The sequence below is a fragment of the Lynx canadensis genome, chromosome B2, assembly GCF_007474595.2.
Source record: "Lynx canadensis isolate LIC74 chromosome B2, mLynCan4.pri.v2, whole genome shotgun sequence".
Taxonomy (NCBI): Eukaryota; Metazoa; Chordata; class Mammalia; order Carnivora; family Felidae; genus Lynx; species Lynx canadensis.
The window spans coordinates 63,079,006-63,099,178 of NC_044307.1; the positions used below are offsets into that span (position 1 = coordinate 63,079,006).

At 36.7% G+C, this 20,173-nt stretch overlaps 1 protein-coding gene across 2 annotated transcripts in view; it reads left to right on the forward strand.

The window, feature by feature from the left end:
* ADGRB3 (adhesion G protein-coupled receptor B3) overlaps positions 1-20,173 on the forward strand; it is a 750,806-nt gene that overhangs the window by 716,542 nt on the left and 14,091 nt on the right. For both annotated transcript variants that reach the window (XM_030315777.1, XM_030315778.1), the window contains one exon: positions 9,179-9,214. In XM_030315777.1, the coding sequence (XP_030171637.1) occupies positions 9,179-9,214 (36 nt within the window). The remainder of the gene's footprint in view (positions 1-9,178; positions 9,215-20,173) is intronic.

The window sequence follows — 20,173 nt, forward strand, 5'->3', positions numbered from 1 at the left end:
AACAGAATAGCTACTATTTCTCTGTGTCTAACTGGTATCCCAGAGACTAGCATTACTACAGTAATGACTACATAAGCACAAGCTACATAATGTTTATATAAAATCACAAAAGTTTCAAAATGACTTTCTGTGAGTGTGCATATAATAATATAACATCCTAAGTAATCATAATTCTGATGTACTACTTGAAAATCATAATGATCGTATGGAGTCTTCTATATGGAATGGCTCTTTAAATTGTGCTACAGGGGTTAGAATGGAATTATATTAAAATATTTTGCTTATTATAAAAATGCTTTACATCTAAAGCCTAAAAACCCTTCCAGGTTTGAGATTGTACAGGTTGTGTGTGCTTGAACAATAGACTGAATTTCCAAGTGCTGCTTTGTTCGGTTTGTAATTTTTCCAAATCTCCATATCCTTATTACTAACTATAAGCATCATATATAACTGCGATTCAGCCAAAAGATCTACATTTAAATGACTTCGAGATCACAAGGCTTACATCTTGAAAAGGAAGAAAATTCAGGATTCAGAATGAAAATTCAGGTCCTCATTTTCATTCTTTAAGAGAATTTAATAGTAATTGCTTATGGGTGACCATTTTAGGAGACAGCTGAAAGAGAATATATAGATGTGGGAATGAATAATAAAAATTAGCATTTATATAGCATCTTTCATTAGTAGATCCTCAAATCACCTTAAAAACATGAATTAATTAATCTTCACAACACCTCTGTGCAATGGATAAGTTGTTATAATCCTTGAAGTAAAGTCATTTATTCAAGGTTACAGAGCAAGTGCATAGCACATCTAGGAAAAGAATCTTTCTGTCCTGATCAATTTTATGCTGTCTAAAAGAGACAGTAATGTGTCTGGACATTAGCAGGAGAGCAACTTTAAAGTTAGTTTTAACCCTTAACAGACACATGGTCTTATGGTGAATAAAGACATGAAACGGATAAAGTATAGGTATACAGAACTAGCAAATTTTGGAGACAGGACTGTGGGCCATGCAGATAAAGTCAGTGGTGCTTTCCTTATTAGCAGAGTGATGCAATGTCAGGTCGAGTTATCAGTTCTGCTGGACTGTATCTGTAGGGACAACTAGTGGGGGAGATGATGTCCTGACATTAGAGAAAAAGCCAAAAGGTGACTGGAGTATCTACATAATGAGGGGGTCAATAGTTCAACTTGAGTCGTCTCCCCCTCTGCGTGAGAAGGAAGATGGCAGCCACAGGAACATCCAGCTTGGGAAGCTGGATCAGCAGAAGATGGCCAGGTGCACCAGGACCCTTCCAAGGATATAATAAAAATGATGTTCATATTAATTCGGGAAGTTTCCTCCTGAGGCGTGGGTATTCACAAATTGCCATGGTGAGAAGTGGGGTGGAGTGGGAAAAAGAGAAGGTAAAAGCTGTCAGTTGTAGCACAGGGTGTGATATTCATAAGAAAAAGAGAAGGCAAAGGAAAAACAAGATTTGAAGGAGAGGAAAAGAAAGCCAAGGACTGTGTGTGTGTGTGTGTGTGTGTGTGTGTGTGTGTGGAAGTGTTTACTCAAATAAGCAGGAGGCAACAAAGAAAGAGGGAGGCTCCCCAACCCTGAAGGCAGTGCTAGCAGAAAAGGCTCCAGCCTCCAGGGGACTTTGTTTAGCTAACCCCCAATTATTTATTGGGTATAAAAAAGTTTGATAAATGCATGAACTTTCCTTTTCTACTGCCTAGTATTACCTTCTTTTTCTTTCAATGTGTGGTCTTCCATCTTCTAAACTATATAAGCAATTCTGAACATTTTCGTTTCTAAAAGATTTAGTTTCCACAATGATGGGGTAATTACAATTTTCTTACAGTAGAAATCCTCACAATGGCTCCAGACCTCCATGTCCTCAAAGTGCTTTAAGGTTAAGAAGAATAAAATTGTCATTAGCACTTAAGTCATTCACCTTCAATAACTGAGAAAACAATGTGTTAATATTTGGTGTGTACATAAAGCAAATAACCACTAGGTGCTATGGAGCAGGTGGGGGGAAAATGGAGGTATCCTAGTTCTCAAGCCATTTTGAGGACTATGAAACATAGTTTAAATTTTGGATTGCGATTCTATTTTTTTTTTTTTTTGAAAAAAATCTAGAGATACCATTGTAAGAATACAGGTCAGTATTTGGTTTGAATCTTTGGAACAGGGGTATTTATTCCACAGCCTATAGCTCTTAGATTTAAATAGGAAACATTTCCTCACTCAAAAAATTTCCCAGTTTCTAAGCATGTCCTGGGCTTATTTGGCACATGGTCCCCTGCATCACTAAGAGTTGATGCTGATTCCTGTGCCTCTGGCTGACAGAGAAGATTGGCCACTAAGAAGCACTGGGGAGAGATTGGAGGTGGGCAGAAGAGAGAAATCCAGTATATTTCTCCCTCACTTTTTCTGCTTTAAGCAGCACCTTGTGTCTATTTAGCTGCTGTTCCCTAAGGCTTCCAGCTTCTTCCAGGTGCCTCAGCCCCTGGGCTTAGGTCACAAGGTCATCTCCCTTTGTCCAGCCTTAGGGGATAGTCTCTTCTGCTAATCTCTGGGTTACTTCATGATCCTGTATGTGGCTTCTCAGCTCCACCATCACTTGAATTCTTATGGAACAATTTGCTCAGATGTAAATACATTAAGTGGTCCCTCTCATTCTCCTGAAAGACTTTGCCTTGGTTTTTCTTATTCATAAAGAAACTTTTAATGACTAATCAGAGTTAGGTAGTAGATTATGAAATGGTTTTATTAAAAGTAGAAAGTTTGCTACTCGAACTTTTCTGACCACGTTGGTGTGAACTTAGCTATATATCTGAAAATCCCTCTCAATTTATAAATGGGTATGAAGGGACACCATTCTAGGCTAAATTTTTATACTCCGGTTTTCCTCTGGACATGAATTGTAGAGCTTTCACTATAATGGTTTTTAAAGGTAAAACATTTTAGCTATAATGTCACATTACAGTTGCCTCCCTTAGAGCTACTGTGTGGATCAAATTAGATAATGGATGTGAAAAACCTTTGAAAATTGTAAGCACTTCAGATGTAAGGTTGTGTTATTATTATATCATTACCATTATATCTTGAATTTCTGTGAAGAAGCTTGAATGCTGTGCTAAATCGATATTTAGAATTTTAGACAAAATATTATGGCCTTACTTGGGAGCTGGGAGACTGTCACTAGCAGAAAACATTATAGAACTCACCATTGTGCAAAAGCTGCGTTTTCTTTTTTACATTTTTTTCTCACATAGCTGTGGTGGAAGGGCGCCTCGCCCTTCTTTAGTGTTTTGTTTTTGCTCCTCTATTAGGAAATTTTGTTTATGCACACATACAAACAAAACTGGCTGAAATATGTCATTTTTCAATATTTACTATCCTCAAGGTTTTTTTTCACAGATGTTTTCAATGGATTTGGTATCGAAGCTTTCTCCTTGAATGTGTCCATTGCTCGCTCTGCAATAAAAGTTTTAATGGCCCTCGTATTGCCATTTATTAGTCAGTGCAATTTATCCCTTGCAGTGAATTTTCTAGTGTCTTGTCCAGTTTAATTTGAAGTGACACAAACAATGAATTATTCCCTTTGAGAAATTATTCATCATTCTAGAGGATTTAGATATGAAGAGATGCCTTTAATGCATATACTTGCTAAGTATTCCTCTGTGTAGCCTCATACTCTTGTGCATTTTCTTACTCTTAAGTCATCCTGAAATTTTTTCCCTTCTATTAGTGATAAGCCTGCATTCCCCTAAATTGTCTTGATCCTTTTGGCTGTCAATTAATCCATTCATAATGGTTTTCTTTGTGTAGTCTGCCTGCTTATCTAAATTCTCCCAAAGAATGAGAAAAACAACAACAAAACAAAAATAAGAAACAAGTCCAATTATTTTGGACTTGTTTAGCTGCCATAGTGTACCTCCTTCAATTATTCATCCATAATTTTGTGAATTATTGTGCCAGGCCCTTTTGTAGATGCTGCGGACATAAAAGTGATCAAGGCAGATGTGGTAAATTTCCCTGTGGTAAATATACCCTATGGAATAGATAGATAACTGTTAATAAATGGATACTCTAAAAGAGTGTGCTGGGCTGGGGAAGAACCATGGAATGTGAGGGAGAGACTTCTTTTGATAAAGTGGCCTGAGCTTTCTGAAGGGTTATGTAGGGTGAAGCTAAGAAGGAGCGTGGCCTATGTGGATCTGGAGGGTGAGGAGATGTTTCAGGCAAAACAAGCTGCAGTGCAGGGGTCCTGAGATAGGAAAGAGCTTGGGATACTTTCACAGGATTAGGAGACCTGCAGAACAAGGGGTGAGCTCCATAAGATGTCGCTGGCATAGGAAAAAGAAACCAGATTTTTCAGAGCCTTGTATAAACAACAGAAGCAAGCAAAAACTGTTGAGTGAAAGATTGTCGTGATCGTTTCTCCATCCATCCATCCATCCATCCCTTTGATGATTTGGGAAAGAGAATTAGGATCCAGTAATATTAGGAGAGGGAGTAGAGCAGAAAGCCTGAGGACAGTTAGGGAGGTACTGAAGTTACCCAGACAGGAGAGGAGAATGTCTTTGACTATAGAGGTGAAAGTGAAGATGGAGAAGAGTAGGTAGATCGAGAGAATTCAGAGGTTGAATAGATAGCACTTGCTGGTGGATGTGATGTGCAGGATGAGAGATGTGGGGAACAAAGCATGACTCCTAAGTCTCTGACTTGCCCAGCTAGATAGCTGACATTTTCTGATTGGACAGACATGAAGAGGAAAGGGGTGTTTGGAACTTAAAGGATGGAATTTGCCAGCATGGAATGAATGCTACTATCGAGGAGAGAAGATGAGAAAAAAGAGAACTCAGGAACTCAACACTTAGAAGGCAGGGTGATAAGGAAGAGCCAGCAAAGAACACTTGAGAATGAGCCACAGCAAACAAGGCGAGGGAAGGCGGGGGGGGTGGGGGTGGGGGGAGGAAAAGCTAAAATGATGTGTTTTAATGAGGAAATGATTAAATTTCAAAAGCTTCTGAGAGTCCAGCAAGATAAGGACAGAAAGTTGACCTTGGAAATTGACCAGATGGAGCTCATCAGAGACCTTGACAAGAAGAATTTTAATGGAGTGTTGAGGACAGAATACAAGTTAGGATGAGTTCTAAGTGGAAAATTAGGAAAAGGAAACCACATAGAAGAACTGAAGAGATTTTTTTTATCACCTACTGTGACAAAAAGGATTATTTGTATCAAGTTATTTGAGAAGTTGGGGATCTAGAGACAGAGGGATTTATATCTTCATAAAATATTTTAATACCAACCTGGCTTATTTATTTTATTTTTTTAGCATTTATTTATTTTTGGGAGAGAGAGAGAGAGAGAAAGACAGAATGTGAGCAGGAGAGGGGCAGAGAGAGAGGAAGACACAGAATCTGAAGCAGGCTCCAGGCTCTGAGCTGTCAGCACAGAGCCTGATGCAGGGCTCGAACTCACAAACCATGAGATCATGACTTGAGCCCAAGTCAGATGCTTAAGTGACTGAGCCGCTCAGGCGCCCCCTCCCTGGCTTATTTTAAACTTATATGTACCAATTCTGCAGTTGTCAACTTAATCAGAAAAAAATTATCATGACCTGATCACTTTTATTGATTCTCATTTTTTAAAAAGATAACCACTATTTGTAACCACTTTCATACCTTACAATAACTTCCCAGCAAGCTCAGAGGGACATTTGAATAAACATGTAAGTCCGTCACAGTTTCTACAAACCAGTGCTTTGAAATACTTTCCAATATACTGCCTGTATACCAAGGGTAACAGAATTCAACACTCTGGTTCTTGCATTATACCACGATTTCTCAGTACTAGATACCTCAAAATAAACTGGATTTTGCATTGGGAGACACATCATGGAAGTGGAGGTTGGCTACTGTTTGTGACTGTATCATTGGTCATGAAGTAGCCTGTATTACAATGGTCTTTAAGTTACTGTAATCATCACAAATTATAATGCCATTAGTTCTTTTCTCAAATAAGTATCATATTGATGCTTTTTCTCTTTTAAAATATAATTGACAAAAGTTTCTCTGCTTGACCTTACTTTATGGCTGGAAAGCATTTCTGTCCCACTGCTGTCAGCCTTGGATTGACTGGGTCCTCAAATGTTATTCTTGCTGAATTCTAGTAACAATCAGCAAACTATAACAGGCATCCTGGCTATAAAATATTACCACCCTTACCACTGAACAAGTAGTAAGAGACAGTGGACAAAATGCAGGGTTTGGAGTCAGAAGACCTGAGTGTGAATCCCAGCTCATTTGCTTACTACCCAGGTGAAGTGAGCAAGTCATTTTAACTACTCTGGGACTCAGTTTTCCTAATTCATAGAATAGATATAAAAAAAAAAAATACTTTCCTGACCATACCACAGGGCAGTTACCATGTTCAAATGTGAAAGTACTTTATAAACTATAAAAGGTTGGAACACTTGGTCAGTTTGTGGGGATATGAATTAGATGTCACAAATTTTAACTTCCCTTGGGCTCTGAAAATCTACCACATTTTTCCCATTCTCTAATTTTTAAGTCTTCACTGCTCACCCCCCACCCCCACCATCTTTAGGCTCTTTTGATTAAAATCTGTTTGCTTCATTTATTTCTTAGCCTAATCCTTTGAGGCTGCTAGTTCTGCTCTACCTTTATGTTAGAATTTAATTTTAATAAAATTAGAAGAGAGAGAAATCTATTCATAGGAATATATCCATTTTCTTTTTTCATATTTCATGTCAACATAGGTGCATAGGTGACATCTGTCGGAAGCAGAATCTATCTCTGGTGGTCTTCTAGGTTCCCATCTTTTGTTCTTGTTCCTAAAATATGTGACATGTGTCCATCAGCATGTCCTGTCCTTAGGCTACACAGCTTTGCATTCGGCAACAACACAACATACTGCTGTTGCAACCTTTGGCAAAGAGACAACGCCAGCAGTAGAAAGGCCTCTTCTTATTCTGCTAGCTAGCTGAACCTTCTCATAAGATCTCACTAGTTAATTTTCAAATGGAACTCAAAGCTCATGACAAATGTTCTAGCTGCTTAAAACTGTTTCCATGCTTGCATGTTGCTGCATGAATGAAAGAATCTTGCTTAACATATACTTACAAAAATGTCCTGCAGAGTCACAGTGCCAAGAAGGCGAAGCATTCAAGAGCAGAATGGAAACACTGACATGTAGAACAGATATTGCAGCAAAGTGCAGCGCGCTACGTTGGAGCCTGATTTTTTTTTTTACAACACAGATAGTAGTGGTGGGAGATGGCAAAGGAGGCCTGGGTTAAATGCCTTCCTACACACTTTTCTCCTTGCAGTATGTCACCAGGGCTAGGCCACAGTGACACTAGAGACAAGAACTGAAGTGACATACATCAACGTGCAGCCTTCATTTAATAAAGCAGTGTCTTCAGGGGTACCTAGGTAGCTCAGGTAATGATCTCATGGTTCGTGGGTTGGAGCCCCTCATCGGGCTCTGTGCTGATAGCTCAGAGCCTGGCGCCTGCTTCAGTTCCTGTGCCTCACCCTCCAGTCACACTCTGTCGCTGTCTCTCAAAAATGAACAAACATTAAAAAAATTTTAATAAAGCAATCCTCTTCTCCATGCTCTCCTTGATCATACTTGAAGACTGGATTCCACGATCCAGCTCCACTCTAATCAAATAATTTCAAAGTTTTTCAACTTTTTAACAAAATCTTTCTTTTAGTATATCTTTTTGTCTAGTGAAGCATGCTTTGGGGAGGTGGTTATATAGGGAGGTTCTGGTTCTATGTTACATTGTAACTCTAGCTGTAGAAATGTGGGCATATTTGTCAATAGACTACATTAGTGCCTGTCTCTACTATTTAGCAGTTACAAGAATCTCTCGACTATATGATTAGGGTTCCCTGTTAGGTTATTGAACTTAAGATAAGTATTGGGATAGCAGAAGAGAAAAATATGAAAGATATTTGCCTAAAGGTTTACATATTCAACTGCTTAAATATTGTTTTTAATATTTATTTTTTTGTCCCCAGTTCATTAAAAAAAAAAATTCATAGCACAAACAAAACTCTGGAGTGTATGGGTGGCTTGTTCAGTTAAGCATCTGACTCTTGGTTTCAGTTCACATCATAATCACACGGTTCGTGAGTTTGAGCCCCACACTGGGCTCCGTGCTGGCAGTGTGGAGCCTGCTTGGGATTCTCTTCTCCCTTTCCCTCTGCCCCTCCCCCTCTCACTCTTCTCTCAAAATAAATAAACTTAAAAAAAAACCTCATATTGGAAACTTGTTCTCTAAATATCTTGAGGACGCTTTCTATATTTACCAGATATCTCCTTCTATACCAAATCCCTCTTGGCACATGCTAAGCATACCTTCCCTACACTAATATTCATAGAATCACATTAATTTCATTTCATTCATTTCATTTCCTGATTTTATCAGGCCTACTGTCTTGTTTTATTAATACATATTGATCTATAACTAGATTCAGGAACTGTTTGACAGAGTCAGAGACATAGAAGAACACTGAGATAATGGACATCTACACTTGTATATCACTGGGGTGTGGACTATTTTTTTTTTTTACTAAATTATAATAAATACGTCAGTTCCTAAGAACTAGCAGGACTTTCTTATCATGGAGAACCATCAAATATCAAAAAAATTATGGGTGAGACATACAGAACTTTGGGAGTCAGAAGGCCAGAGAGAGTTTGATAGAAATGAAGACTGAGATAGGCTGGTGGGAAGTCTTGAGAGATGTATATGATGTTTTCCTATATAGCTTTTACTCCTTTGTGTCTCTAAAATAAAAATTATAGTTTTGCTGTTACAGACCTCAAGTCTGCTTTAAGATTGAAAGTTTTGTGAGAATTGACATTTAAAAAAATTCTCCTTGCTGAAAAAGTTAAGAGATCAGGATGAGAAATATTCTGTATTTTTATATTCTTCAATTTTAATGGAAGTTCAAAGTAAAAATGAAATCATATGGATGAAAGGATTTGAAATCATAAAAATTCCCACATTCTAATGTGAAGGAAATACTTGTAATACAAAGGTAACAAGATATTTTATTGAAAATAATAATTTTATCTTATTTGAATGACTAAACATAACTTTATGTTGGTTTTTCTTCTTTTTAAAAAATCTAACAGAGAAGAAAATCTCGATATTCAGACCTTGACTTTGAGGTAAGTTTCTATGGATTTTTAAAATAATTTTAATTGCTTTGATTCAAAATTGACATACAACTCAACATATTGTTCTGCACTCTGTAGGGGCTCTACTCTTTAAAAATTAAATGAGAAGTCAAACATTTTTAATTAAAATCCATATCGTAAAACTAGTAGAAAAAAATTTTAACTTCTAATTTCCTTAGATGTATGCTAAACTGAGATTTTCCAGACATGGGATCCATTTTATAAATACTAAGATAAATGGGCAATTTATGGTGAGGATTTAACTAGATCAATTCAGTTTGTTGTGAGGTAAGAATGTTGGTTTCTTTGTTTTTCATATTTACAACAGTTACATTGGTTTCACCTCAGTGACTACCTGAAGAGAGCCTGTAAGAATGCTTTGGCTGGTTAGCTAGGCTTTCTCTGGGACTTGCCTTGTGTACTGATTCCTCTTATTCAGGTTCTCTGCGCTACATTCCAGATTCTTTTTTTCAATAGCAAGTGTTGGTTCAGTGTGCTCCTATGTTCAGTAAATGCCTTTTTGCAGATATAAACAAGATGAAGATGTTCATTTTCCAATTTGCATTGAATTTATATTGATGTTGTAATATCGATGCTAGAAATTACTGAAATCATACCATTTGAGCAGCTTATGCTAAGCACAAAATTAATGATGTTTGAGCATCACATAAAAGGCACTTATGCATCTTGATAATTAGATATGATTCATAGCCTGCTGACATAATTGGATATAATACATTATAAATTTCTCCAGCATATTTGTACTGTGTTGATGCTTACATAGAACTCGATACTCTTAGCTGGTATTCCTAAAATTATGGAAACCTCTCGGAATATGGGAACTCCTAAATCGTTTTGTTGATGGAGATGATGTTGTAGCTCAACAATAATACGTCAGGTATCAAAAGTGAGACTTAGCAGTTTTTATTTACTGCAATGGTAAACAGGCTCTGGTTTTACCTTGAAGAGAGTCCTTAAAGAATTGGTCTTTTTTAGGAAATTTTTAGAGTTCAAGAAACAAAGTAATGATAACCTGGCTTCAATGATTATATGCCAAATTTCCTACTGATGTGTCTCAGTTGTAGCAGCCTGGCATGGGATAATAAACGTCATTATATCTTGTTTCAGGCTACAAAGAAAAAAACATTCAGCAATCTTCAGTTTTAGATTTCCTACCGCCTTTTAAGGGACATTTTTTTCCCCTTTTTCTTTAGTTAACCCAAAATTGAAGATCATTGTGTATATATTTTTTGTCCTTAAAGCACTAAGTTATGTTAGTATAAAGGAAAGGAGATGGAAATTAACCCACAAGGCGTCAGTGACAAAATATAGTAAAAACCTAGATCTACAATTAGGCCTCAGTGCAACCAACCAAAGCTATGTAATCACAAGCTCTGAAAAGAAATCTAATCATATTGTGTCACTTGGAGCATTAGAAAACCTATTCCTTTTTCATAGATTCTCTGTGGCAACTGGTAGAAGATTCCTTAAGCTGATGCTTTTTTCCTGCTGCTTAGTATCCCAATGTATAGCCATGGTATTATCATAACATTTGCTGATAATGGAAGGATGTTGCAACACAACAACCCTAGATAGTTAGCTCTTCAATTGCTGTAGTTATTGCATGATTGTGAGAAGTGTAAAATTTGAGGGTGGGGTGGGGGCATTTTGAGATAGTACATTTTCTTTGCAAACCTTTTAGTGCCACTCCCCTTAGTCTATGTGCAATTACGGTTATGTGGCAGATATCTCAGAAATGGTGTTCAGAAAAATTACTCCTGGATTTAAATGCTGATGTATTTTAGTATGATATATTTGTACTTTGTGGATGGTCCTTAATGAAGAACCTCACTTGCCTCCCTCCCTTTTAATTCAGGCTTGATAAATTTTGTTTATATCAAACTACTTGATAGTCCCCCAACTCCCACCCCATAAGCCTTCCCTTCCCACACAGTGGCCAACTTAGGCATTTTTGTCACTGGCAAGCAGATTTGCCTCCTAGGCTCCTGAAAATATCTTCCCTTTAGGCCTCATACACTCCGCAGAGTCTATACACAATAACAATATTCTCTTAACTCATAAATCATTGCCTGGTAAGTGTTATACGTGGGGAAAAGCCCTTTCATGTTGCCAGTCTCCAAGACAACACTGTATGTTTTTTAATAAATAGAGCAAAGTGTTGATTAGCCAAAATGGTTTAACATCCATTCTTACTTTCAGGAAAGGATACAGAGAATACTGTAGTGATATTCCTTTGTTCTGTGACCAAACCCCTTATTGGATTTGCATTCCCAGCTCCAAGCAGAGATCTGGTATATAGTGTCAAACTTAAAAATTAAACAACAAAGGTTATCAAGCAGCACGCAAGTTTATTTGGGAATTGCAATTCAGGACATGCAAGCCTGGAGAGGAGAAAAGAAGTTGGGAGGTACTGTTTTGAACAACAGTTCACTAGAGGAAGATAAGAGAGTTCCAAGGGGTGGCACCTTCACACTGGCTGCAGGAAAGGACAGCTTGCTGCTGCTGGGCCCAGGGGAAATATTCCTTCTGTTGAAACACCCAAGTTGTAACTACTGGTAGTATATGAGAGAGCTCCCCACTCAGGAATTCCAACCCCATTCCTTTGTTTATTTTCACATCTCTCCCTTTGGCCAAGATCTTAGCCTTAAAAAAAAATTGTTCTAAATTCCAGAGTTTGCTCCCCTTAGCAATGTCCTGGGAGATATAGGTGGAGGTTTTATTTTTCCAGGCCAATGCCAGGGTAAAGGAAACAAGGGGAAAAAGAAAGACTATGTTTAAAGTATGAAGTCTTGATCCAGGGTCTTGAGTGGAAGCAGTCTGCTTTGATGTCAGCTGCTTCTCTTGCAAATCTCCAGGGTTTGTACAGGACAAGATGTTTAGCTGTGTATGTATATCCCATTATTGAGCCCCTGAAGTCTGGCTATCATTTGGGTAATGAGGAAGACCTGGGATAGTTTCTTTCAAGGAGGATAAAGGGCAGTCTTTGTTCTTATTCATTCCAAATCAGAAGCATGGGAAAAAAATCAGACATGTTAGAGTCATAGCCAGATATTTGAGAAAACCAGAATTTAGGATCTAGAACAGTTTATTAACAGGATTAGAATCTAATATAGACAAAAGTGCAAACATAATTTTTCTTTCTATACTTACCCTTTTTTTTTCTTACCAAAGATAATCACAGCAAAACTAATTTGTTTGCATTACATTTGGCCTATTTCCACAAGCGTAGAAGCACCTTGTAAGCAAGGTGCCAGGGTGATTTTTCTGAGGAGCTTTATTGGCTCCATAAAGTCAGCCTTTGTTTCTTAAAAACTGTCCTGTCAAATCTGAGACTATGCACATCTCTCTCAAAATAATACAATCAGAGCCTTGGTAAAATAGCCAATATTTCCAATTGTTATTACAAGGAGAACAGATTCTCATTGAATTTATGCAAATAACTAACTGCATTGCCATGTGATCCAAATTCTGAAGGGACCAGGTAGGGAGGAAAAGTAGATATTTCATCTTTGTTTACCAAGTTATATTTTATCAAATTGCTGTATTTCATAGATAATTTTAAAAAGAAGAAGGTGTCCTTTTAATGTTGAAAACAAAACAGTAAAGGACCAACAATGTGTCAAAACTAGAAGTCATAAAAATTATAATCATCCTCCTCAGTTCATTCTCTCATGTTATTCTTGTTCCGCTTGAATCCAGTTTTTTCATTAGTTCTGGAAATTTGTACCCAGTTCAATTTTATGATCTCAAAGTTATCAGAAGCCTGCACTTTTTCTGAGCTCTTTCTGAGTCTCTTTGAAGACAAATCACTTCTGTAGGTCCACTTTTGTAAAAGCATTAGAGTAAAACTGTAACTCCCTGAAAATGACAAGACTTAAAATGCCCATTATTAAAGATCTGATGCAAGTTCATTATAATGGAATTGACAAGAAAATTTGGTTTTCTGTATAAGATTTTAAGATAATAACTGGAATTATGACTGATAACATTATACCAAGATACCAGATTTTCAGAAATTTCGTATAATTTCTATAATACTTATATTAATCACATTCACCTGCATCACATGACCTAAGATGGTTTATCATCACTTATTTTAAAATGTTTCTCATGTAATTTAATATACCAAATAAGCCTAATCGGTTTAACCTCTCTCTTTTTATAAGGAGAAACAACAAATGTATTGAGATCTGTGTTAGGGACCTCTTAGAAAACTCAAAGTTAGTTCGAGGTCAAAAAGACTATTTAGAATTGGATTTGGGGAAGTTTGTCAAAAATATCAAAAGGTTTTAAAACACTTGGTTAAATACGATCATAAGTCTATGAAACAATACTTAGTTATCCATTTAACCATGGTAACAATGGAAGATGTTAAAAGGCAAATATAGAAAGTCACATTGCTCTGAGTAAAAACTTACATACTCAAAGACTTGATGAAGACAGCAAATACATAAAATTATTTTAACGAAACAATCCTTTTTTTTTAAAAGCCAGATTAAAAAAAATTTTTTAACATTTATTTATTTTTGAGACAGAGGGAGACAGAGCATGAATGGGGGAGGGTCAGAGAGAGGGAGACACAGAATCTGAAACAGGCTCCAGTCCCTGAGCTGTCAGCACAGAGCCCGACGCGGGGCTTGAACTCACGGACCGCGAGATCATGACCTGAGCCGAAGTCGGACTCTCAACCGACTGAGCCACGCAGGCACCCCTAAAAGCCAGATTACTTTAAAAGATAAAGGAAACCTTTTTACAATCTGTTATTAAAAGCAGACCAGTATTCCAAGAAAAATTTGTCTTTTTATCAAAGAAAAAAATAAGGTTTAATTTTACATAAATACCCTATTAATATTAAAGCTTTTGAAACCCTTATAAAAAATTTTATCTAGCTTGATCATACATAAAAATTTTTCCCAAGATTTCATTTTTATAGACCTTCTACAACTTTCTATGTCTATCTTAGTCTGTCCCTTCTATTTCCCTCAACAAAAATGTATCTCCACCTCATACTTTTTCTTTTTTTCCTCATACCTTTCTAACCAAAAAACATACCCTCCTTTCTTTGTATACAGAGTTGTTTCCCTTATTATTTCTAGTAGCTTTAATTACATATGTTAACTAGAATTGTTAACACTTAGAAACCTTAACTAGAATCCTTAACCCTTAGGAACCTTATTTTTTAGTGAAAACTAAGCAAGCAAGCAATTATGAACTTTTACATTAGCACGTAGGTTGGTGATTTCATGAATTCAACTCAAAATTTCTAGAAACATATGCTCCTTCATAGTACAATTTTTCAGTGTGGCACAAAGCATGTTCATTTATAGACCCAAATATCTTTTTGTCTCTCTGTAAAAAGAAACCAAAATTGGATAAACCTATGTTCAGTAATTTTTCCATTTTCTATCTTATTTAGAAATGATGGCGATATTCAATGAGTACCTATCATTTATTTTAACTTTAGCAAAACTAAAGTTTCAGGTAACCAAAATGTATTAGTGAAACTAAAAAGTTTACTTAAAACCTTTTTATCCTACTTAAATTTATTTTAATTTACTTGTTCTTAACAATTATGTTTAGATTACCCAAAAAAACTTAATGAGACATTAGACGACTAGCCATCAGCCTAAGCTATTTTCTTGCTCACAAATTTTGTAAAAGAAATAACATGAACTTACTGCACTTTTAGTAAACCTAGGTAGAACAAAAGTTTTATATTTAATGGTGAGAACTCCAAGGACACACATTTTAATTGAACCAACAAGCTAAAAATAGCTTTTATACCCAATATTTCTACAAATCATGTGAACCTGAAAAACATTTGAGTTGGTGTGTATTTATTTCTGAGAAATAGGTACATACATAGGTATGTACATAATAATAAATAATAATAAATAGGTACATACGTATTTCTGAGAAATAGGTACATACATAGACATTCATAAACACATAGATAAATGCAAAAAGAGACCTTAGAAGATACTTTAAGGTGTTTTTGTTTTTTTAATTCACTAATCTCAGAAGGTAATCCATTCATAAACAATTTTAAGGATTCTCCCTGGGTTTAGTAAATTCTTTAATTATGACCCATAGTTTGGTAGATAAGGAAGTAGGGGGTATAGAGGATGTGGGAGTGGTATGGGAAGGAAAGAGGAAGCTGGTACTAGATAGAGACAAGGAGGACAGAGAAGGGAAAAGGTGACCTCAGAAGCCCTTGTCTCTACTTTGAATTGTTTCTCTTGGTTAATTTAGAAATCTTATTTTGCAAAGAGGTGATTTTAGACTCTTGGATATGTTTGGAAAACTCCACACACCAATTAAAATAGGCATCCTATTTAGTCTGTTTAATTTTAGAGCTGTTGTGGAAAAACAAGTTTCTGGTTGTGGAAAAACAAGTTTGGTGAGGTCAACAGTTCTCCACAGTGGCTACTGGAGTTCTAAATTATCTTTGGTTAAGTTGGTCCATTTGGTTAAGAATGTACATGAGGAACAGCCATAGTTTTGAACACAAAACTGCCAGGGTCCCAGAAAGAAGACCCTCTGGAAAGTATTTAGATTCCATACTTTAAAACCAGAGGTTCAGCAAAAAAATGGGTAGCCACTAAAAGGCTGATACCTTCAAGAATAAAATCATAGAGCTCAACCAAAAGGAGGCTTGTCTCTGACAAGAGGCCTACCAAACCAAAAGGAAAAAGATGACTCAGAGAGAATGCAAGAGGCTGAAGTGGGTACCATACACCATGCCTGGCGTTGTTAGTTCCTCAGGGGTTCATCTTCAGATTCCACTTCTGACACCATGTAATGTCAACCTTAAAAATCAAACAACAAAGATTACTGAGCAGCAAATGAGTTTATTTGGGAATAGTAAAGAAATTGGAGTTTGGGACATGCAAACTATGGTGAACAATAAGCAAGTCTAGATAACAGAGTGGGAGAGCATCTTTTTATGGGGGAAAAAGAGTTTGAAGTGGTGGCAGCTTCTCATTGACTGCAGGTCTGGGCAGCTTGCTGTTGACAGCCTGAGAGGAAATCTTTCTTCTTTCTGCTGGGTATGCAGACTGTGATGAGTCGTGGTGTATGAGAAGTCTCCCTTCATGGATTCCTCACTCCATTTTGAATGAAGATTCCTTTATTCATTTTCACAGTAGTAGATATTCAATAAATTACTATGGAAAGAATGATATAAAATCGAAATTAGTCTAGTTTTCTTTAATAGTTATCAAACTCTATATCTGATTTGGAGCAGAGACCAGTATAGAAAATGGACTATGGAGTAAACAAAGACAGCCATACTGGACTTCAAGGATATTTACATGATATACAGTTCAAGGAGATGAATGGTAGTTGGCTAAAGGCTAAAGTATGGAATGCTCAAGAAACCAGAAGCATATTATAATTCACTGAAACATGAGGTCTATGGATAAAAAGAGAAATTAAGAAACCATATAGTAAAGAGCTTGCACCCACAGCGAAGAATTTTTATCTAATTTATTACTAAAAGCTGCTAAAGTGTTCTGTTCTATTGTGTTCTGTTTGTTTTTTAGTGAGGAATGACTTGCCCTGATCTGGAATTCAGAAAGATGACTATGGCAGTAATAGGAAGGAAAGCGTGGAGTAGGGTGAATGAAGAAGTTGAGATACAAATTATTAAGTGACCAGTCCAGGCAAGAAAAATGAGGTGGTAGTAAAAGAAAGGAATGAAGGGACATGGCAGAGTCCAGATCTGGGGAATTTGGTCCTTAACTGAAAATAGGGGATCAGAAAAAAGAGGACCCTGCAAGTCTGAGCCTGAGTTTCCGTAGTAACATTGACAGGTCTAGGAAAAGCAACCAGACATCTAGTTAAGCCAAGTTGCATTTTAATACCTTGGGGATTAAGGTGCCTAATAAGATGGTAAATCAGAAATATCAGGCAGGTAGTTTAAATTGTCTGTCTTGAGTTGAGGGCAAATCTCAAGGAATGATTAGGAATGCAGTTACAAATATCTCAACTGCAATAGACAATATTATCCATTCCATGTTACATATAAAATGGATGGAGAGGTATTTATTTTTATCTTCCCTTCTAAAAACATGAGGATCAACATTGACACATTCTTCCATGGAACCATGTAGCCTCTTAAAAACACCTTAGAATGTTCCTTTGAATTTCCTAATGAACTCCACACATCCAGTAAACCTATGCTTCTCAAACTGGGGAGAAGTCATGGTGAGCAGAGAGCACAAGAAGGCATCAGTCCAGGATAATCATGGCCCATCGTTGTGGGGACTTGAATTTTTAGATTTTGGGGAACATAAGTGAGATAAAATATTTTATATTAATTTTATATTGTTAACACAACTAAGCTATGGCACAGAAGATAAAAATTATATTATGTTCTAAATATAAAGCATTTCAATTTCCTTTGTCACTGATCCCCTGCAGTAAGTGCACTCTGTTAGGCAATCAGTACACTCTGAGAGGAAATGTTTGAGCAACCCAGTCCTTTGCTACATCCATATTTTCTATAATACTAAAATAAACTGTTGCAAGTATCTGCAGCCAAGTATATCCTTGAGTGACAGTGACAAAATAAAAAATGATATAGACCTTACTCAGTTCTTTTTTAGATCCCTTGTCTAATTTAAGTCCTGAATATTTATTTATTCAAAGAGAAACATGCTTGAAACATAACTAGATGCTAGTAATGTCAAGCATTCCATGGGGCTCCAGGTTCTGTCTTAGGGATACTCTGGGGCTCTGGCCAGAGGAAGGTATATAAATCATTCCCTTTTCACAACACAACTTCAAGAATCAAGATTAATTCCTGCAGTGTATGTTGCTTCCTTAACATTAGTTTTCATTTACTTCAGACTGGTATTCAACAGCCCACTCTGTATTGAGGATTCCTATGCAATGCAAAAAAGAAGAAAAATAACCCTAGGAGTATACTAGTAAATATGGACAATGACAGTGTAGGTGTCTATATTCCTAAGGCTAGAAAAGGTAATTTAGGCAAAGTAGTGTCTAAATTCTGTAGCACATGATTTCCAGGCCCCTTACTCTAAAGTTTATAGTTGAGAGATTCTCCAACTTTTTCTAACAATCTGTTTCTAAAATTCTACATATAGAAATGCCTATCTTATCTGTAGTTTAGACTTAGTGATTCACACTTCTGAATTTAGAAAAGAAAACCTCCAAGTAGTTTGTTTCAAACCCACCTGCAGGCCCTTTATTTCCACTTGTATGGAAAATAAGAGATCACAACAGCATCAGAATGAGCAGACAGGGTTTCCATCGGGGCCAATGAAAGAAGTCTTCTCTTCAGCAGGGGGACCTCAACTGGAAGGAAAGAAGGAAAGATTTATGATAGATAGCCTTCTATGTTACAAGCACCTTCCCTGGCCTGTATACCTATGCCGTCACAGTAATTTCATTTATCCTGTGGACATTTCTTGAGCACCTACTAAATATCAAACACTGTGTTAGGTGTCAGGGATACAAAGATAAATGTCCACAAGGTGTTCAGAGACAAGATATGGAGATCAGCCCTTTAAAACATAGTTGCAGTACTTTACGGGACAGTTGCAGGGTGATCAATATCCAGTTTATGTACTTACTACAGAAAGCACCGAACCTACCCTTGTTTGTTTCACCTGCTTTTCCATCTGAATAGGGCATAATCACAAATTTGAGTAATCTAAAGGAGGGTGCTCCCTGAATATGGAATGTTTCTAAACAGCACACAAAAAGAATTTACTTTGGATTCAAAATGCGTTCCAGCTGTCTCACCACTGATGCAAGCTTGGGAGCTTTACTTAGCCTACCTGAACTTCAGTCTCCTCCTAATCAACAAAGGGTGATAATGACTACTACCTTCCTGGTTATTGTGAGGATTGAGAAAGGTAATAATGGCTACCATTTCTTACGTGGCTCTAACCTGTGTCCTCCAGTGATAAATGATTTATATCCCTTTTTAACTCTTCAGAACAACCCTATATGGTTATTCTGACTACTAAAACTGGAGCTACAAGGAGGTGGCATTTTGTGCCTCAGACCACACAATTTGAAAGTGATAGAACTGAGATCTAAATTCAAGTGTGTCCAGGCCCAGAGCTGTTAGATTTGACATGTCCCAAGTATTTATTCTAGAAGAGAGCCTGAGATAGGGTAGAGGTTGAAAACATACAGGTTTGTTCACACCCTGATTTTTTTGCCTAATGTCTACAATTTCATAAAGGCACTTTACAACCTATCACTTTTTCTTTTATATAAACAATTAAGGCAGCCTCCCTTGAGTTACCAAGACATAAAATAAAATATAAGAGTTTTATGAAATAAGCTATTTCAGGAGATACTTTTGTGCAGTTAGGTTGCTGGTCCTCTCAGGATGGGGGTTCATACACAGCTTCAAAACATGTCATAATAACCTGAGTGCGAGAGAGCATTACCTAGCATTTCTCTTTACTGCAAAAGATACCTATGTTATTTGGCAGGTATTTTAACTAAAGCAACCTGAATTTTATATATAGTGTCAATTAGAATATGTTTTTTTATTTAAAAAGAAAATCTACATGAGGTGTAGTTTTATCATCTTCACAATGTTTTTAGAAAATTGAGTTTTTCACAGAAATCAATTTCTTTGGGACACAAGATGTGTTTGGGTCACAAAAGAACAAAAAAAGTGAACAGACACTTAAGGTGAGTAAAATCCAAAAGTAGCCATTAAAATGGACCAGTAGGATTTATTGTATAGAAACTTCTAATTAGGTGGTTAAGACCATCAAAGGCATGTGTGCTGCAGATAAATAATTATTCAGACAAATAAATAAGGGGAAACCCTTATTATTTATGGAAACTAAAACCACAGCATGTTTTTATCCCAAAACATTGCTGGGTTGGAAACTCTCCAATATTCACCGTGATACTGGCTTTCATATCAATGGAAGC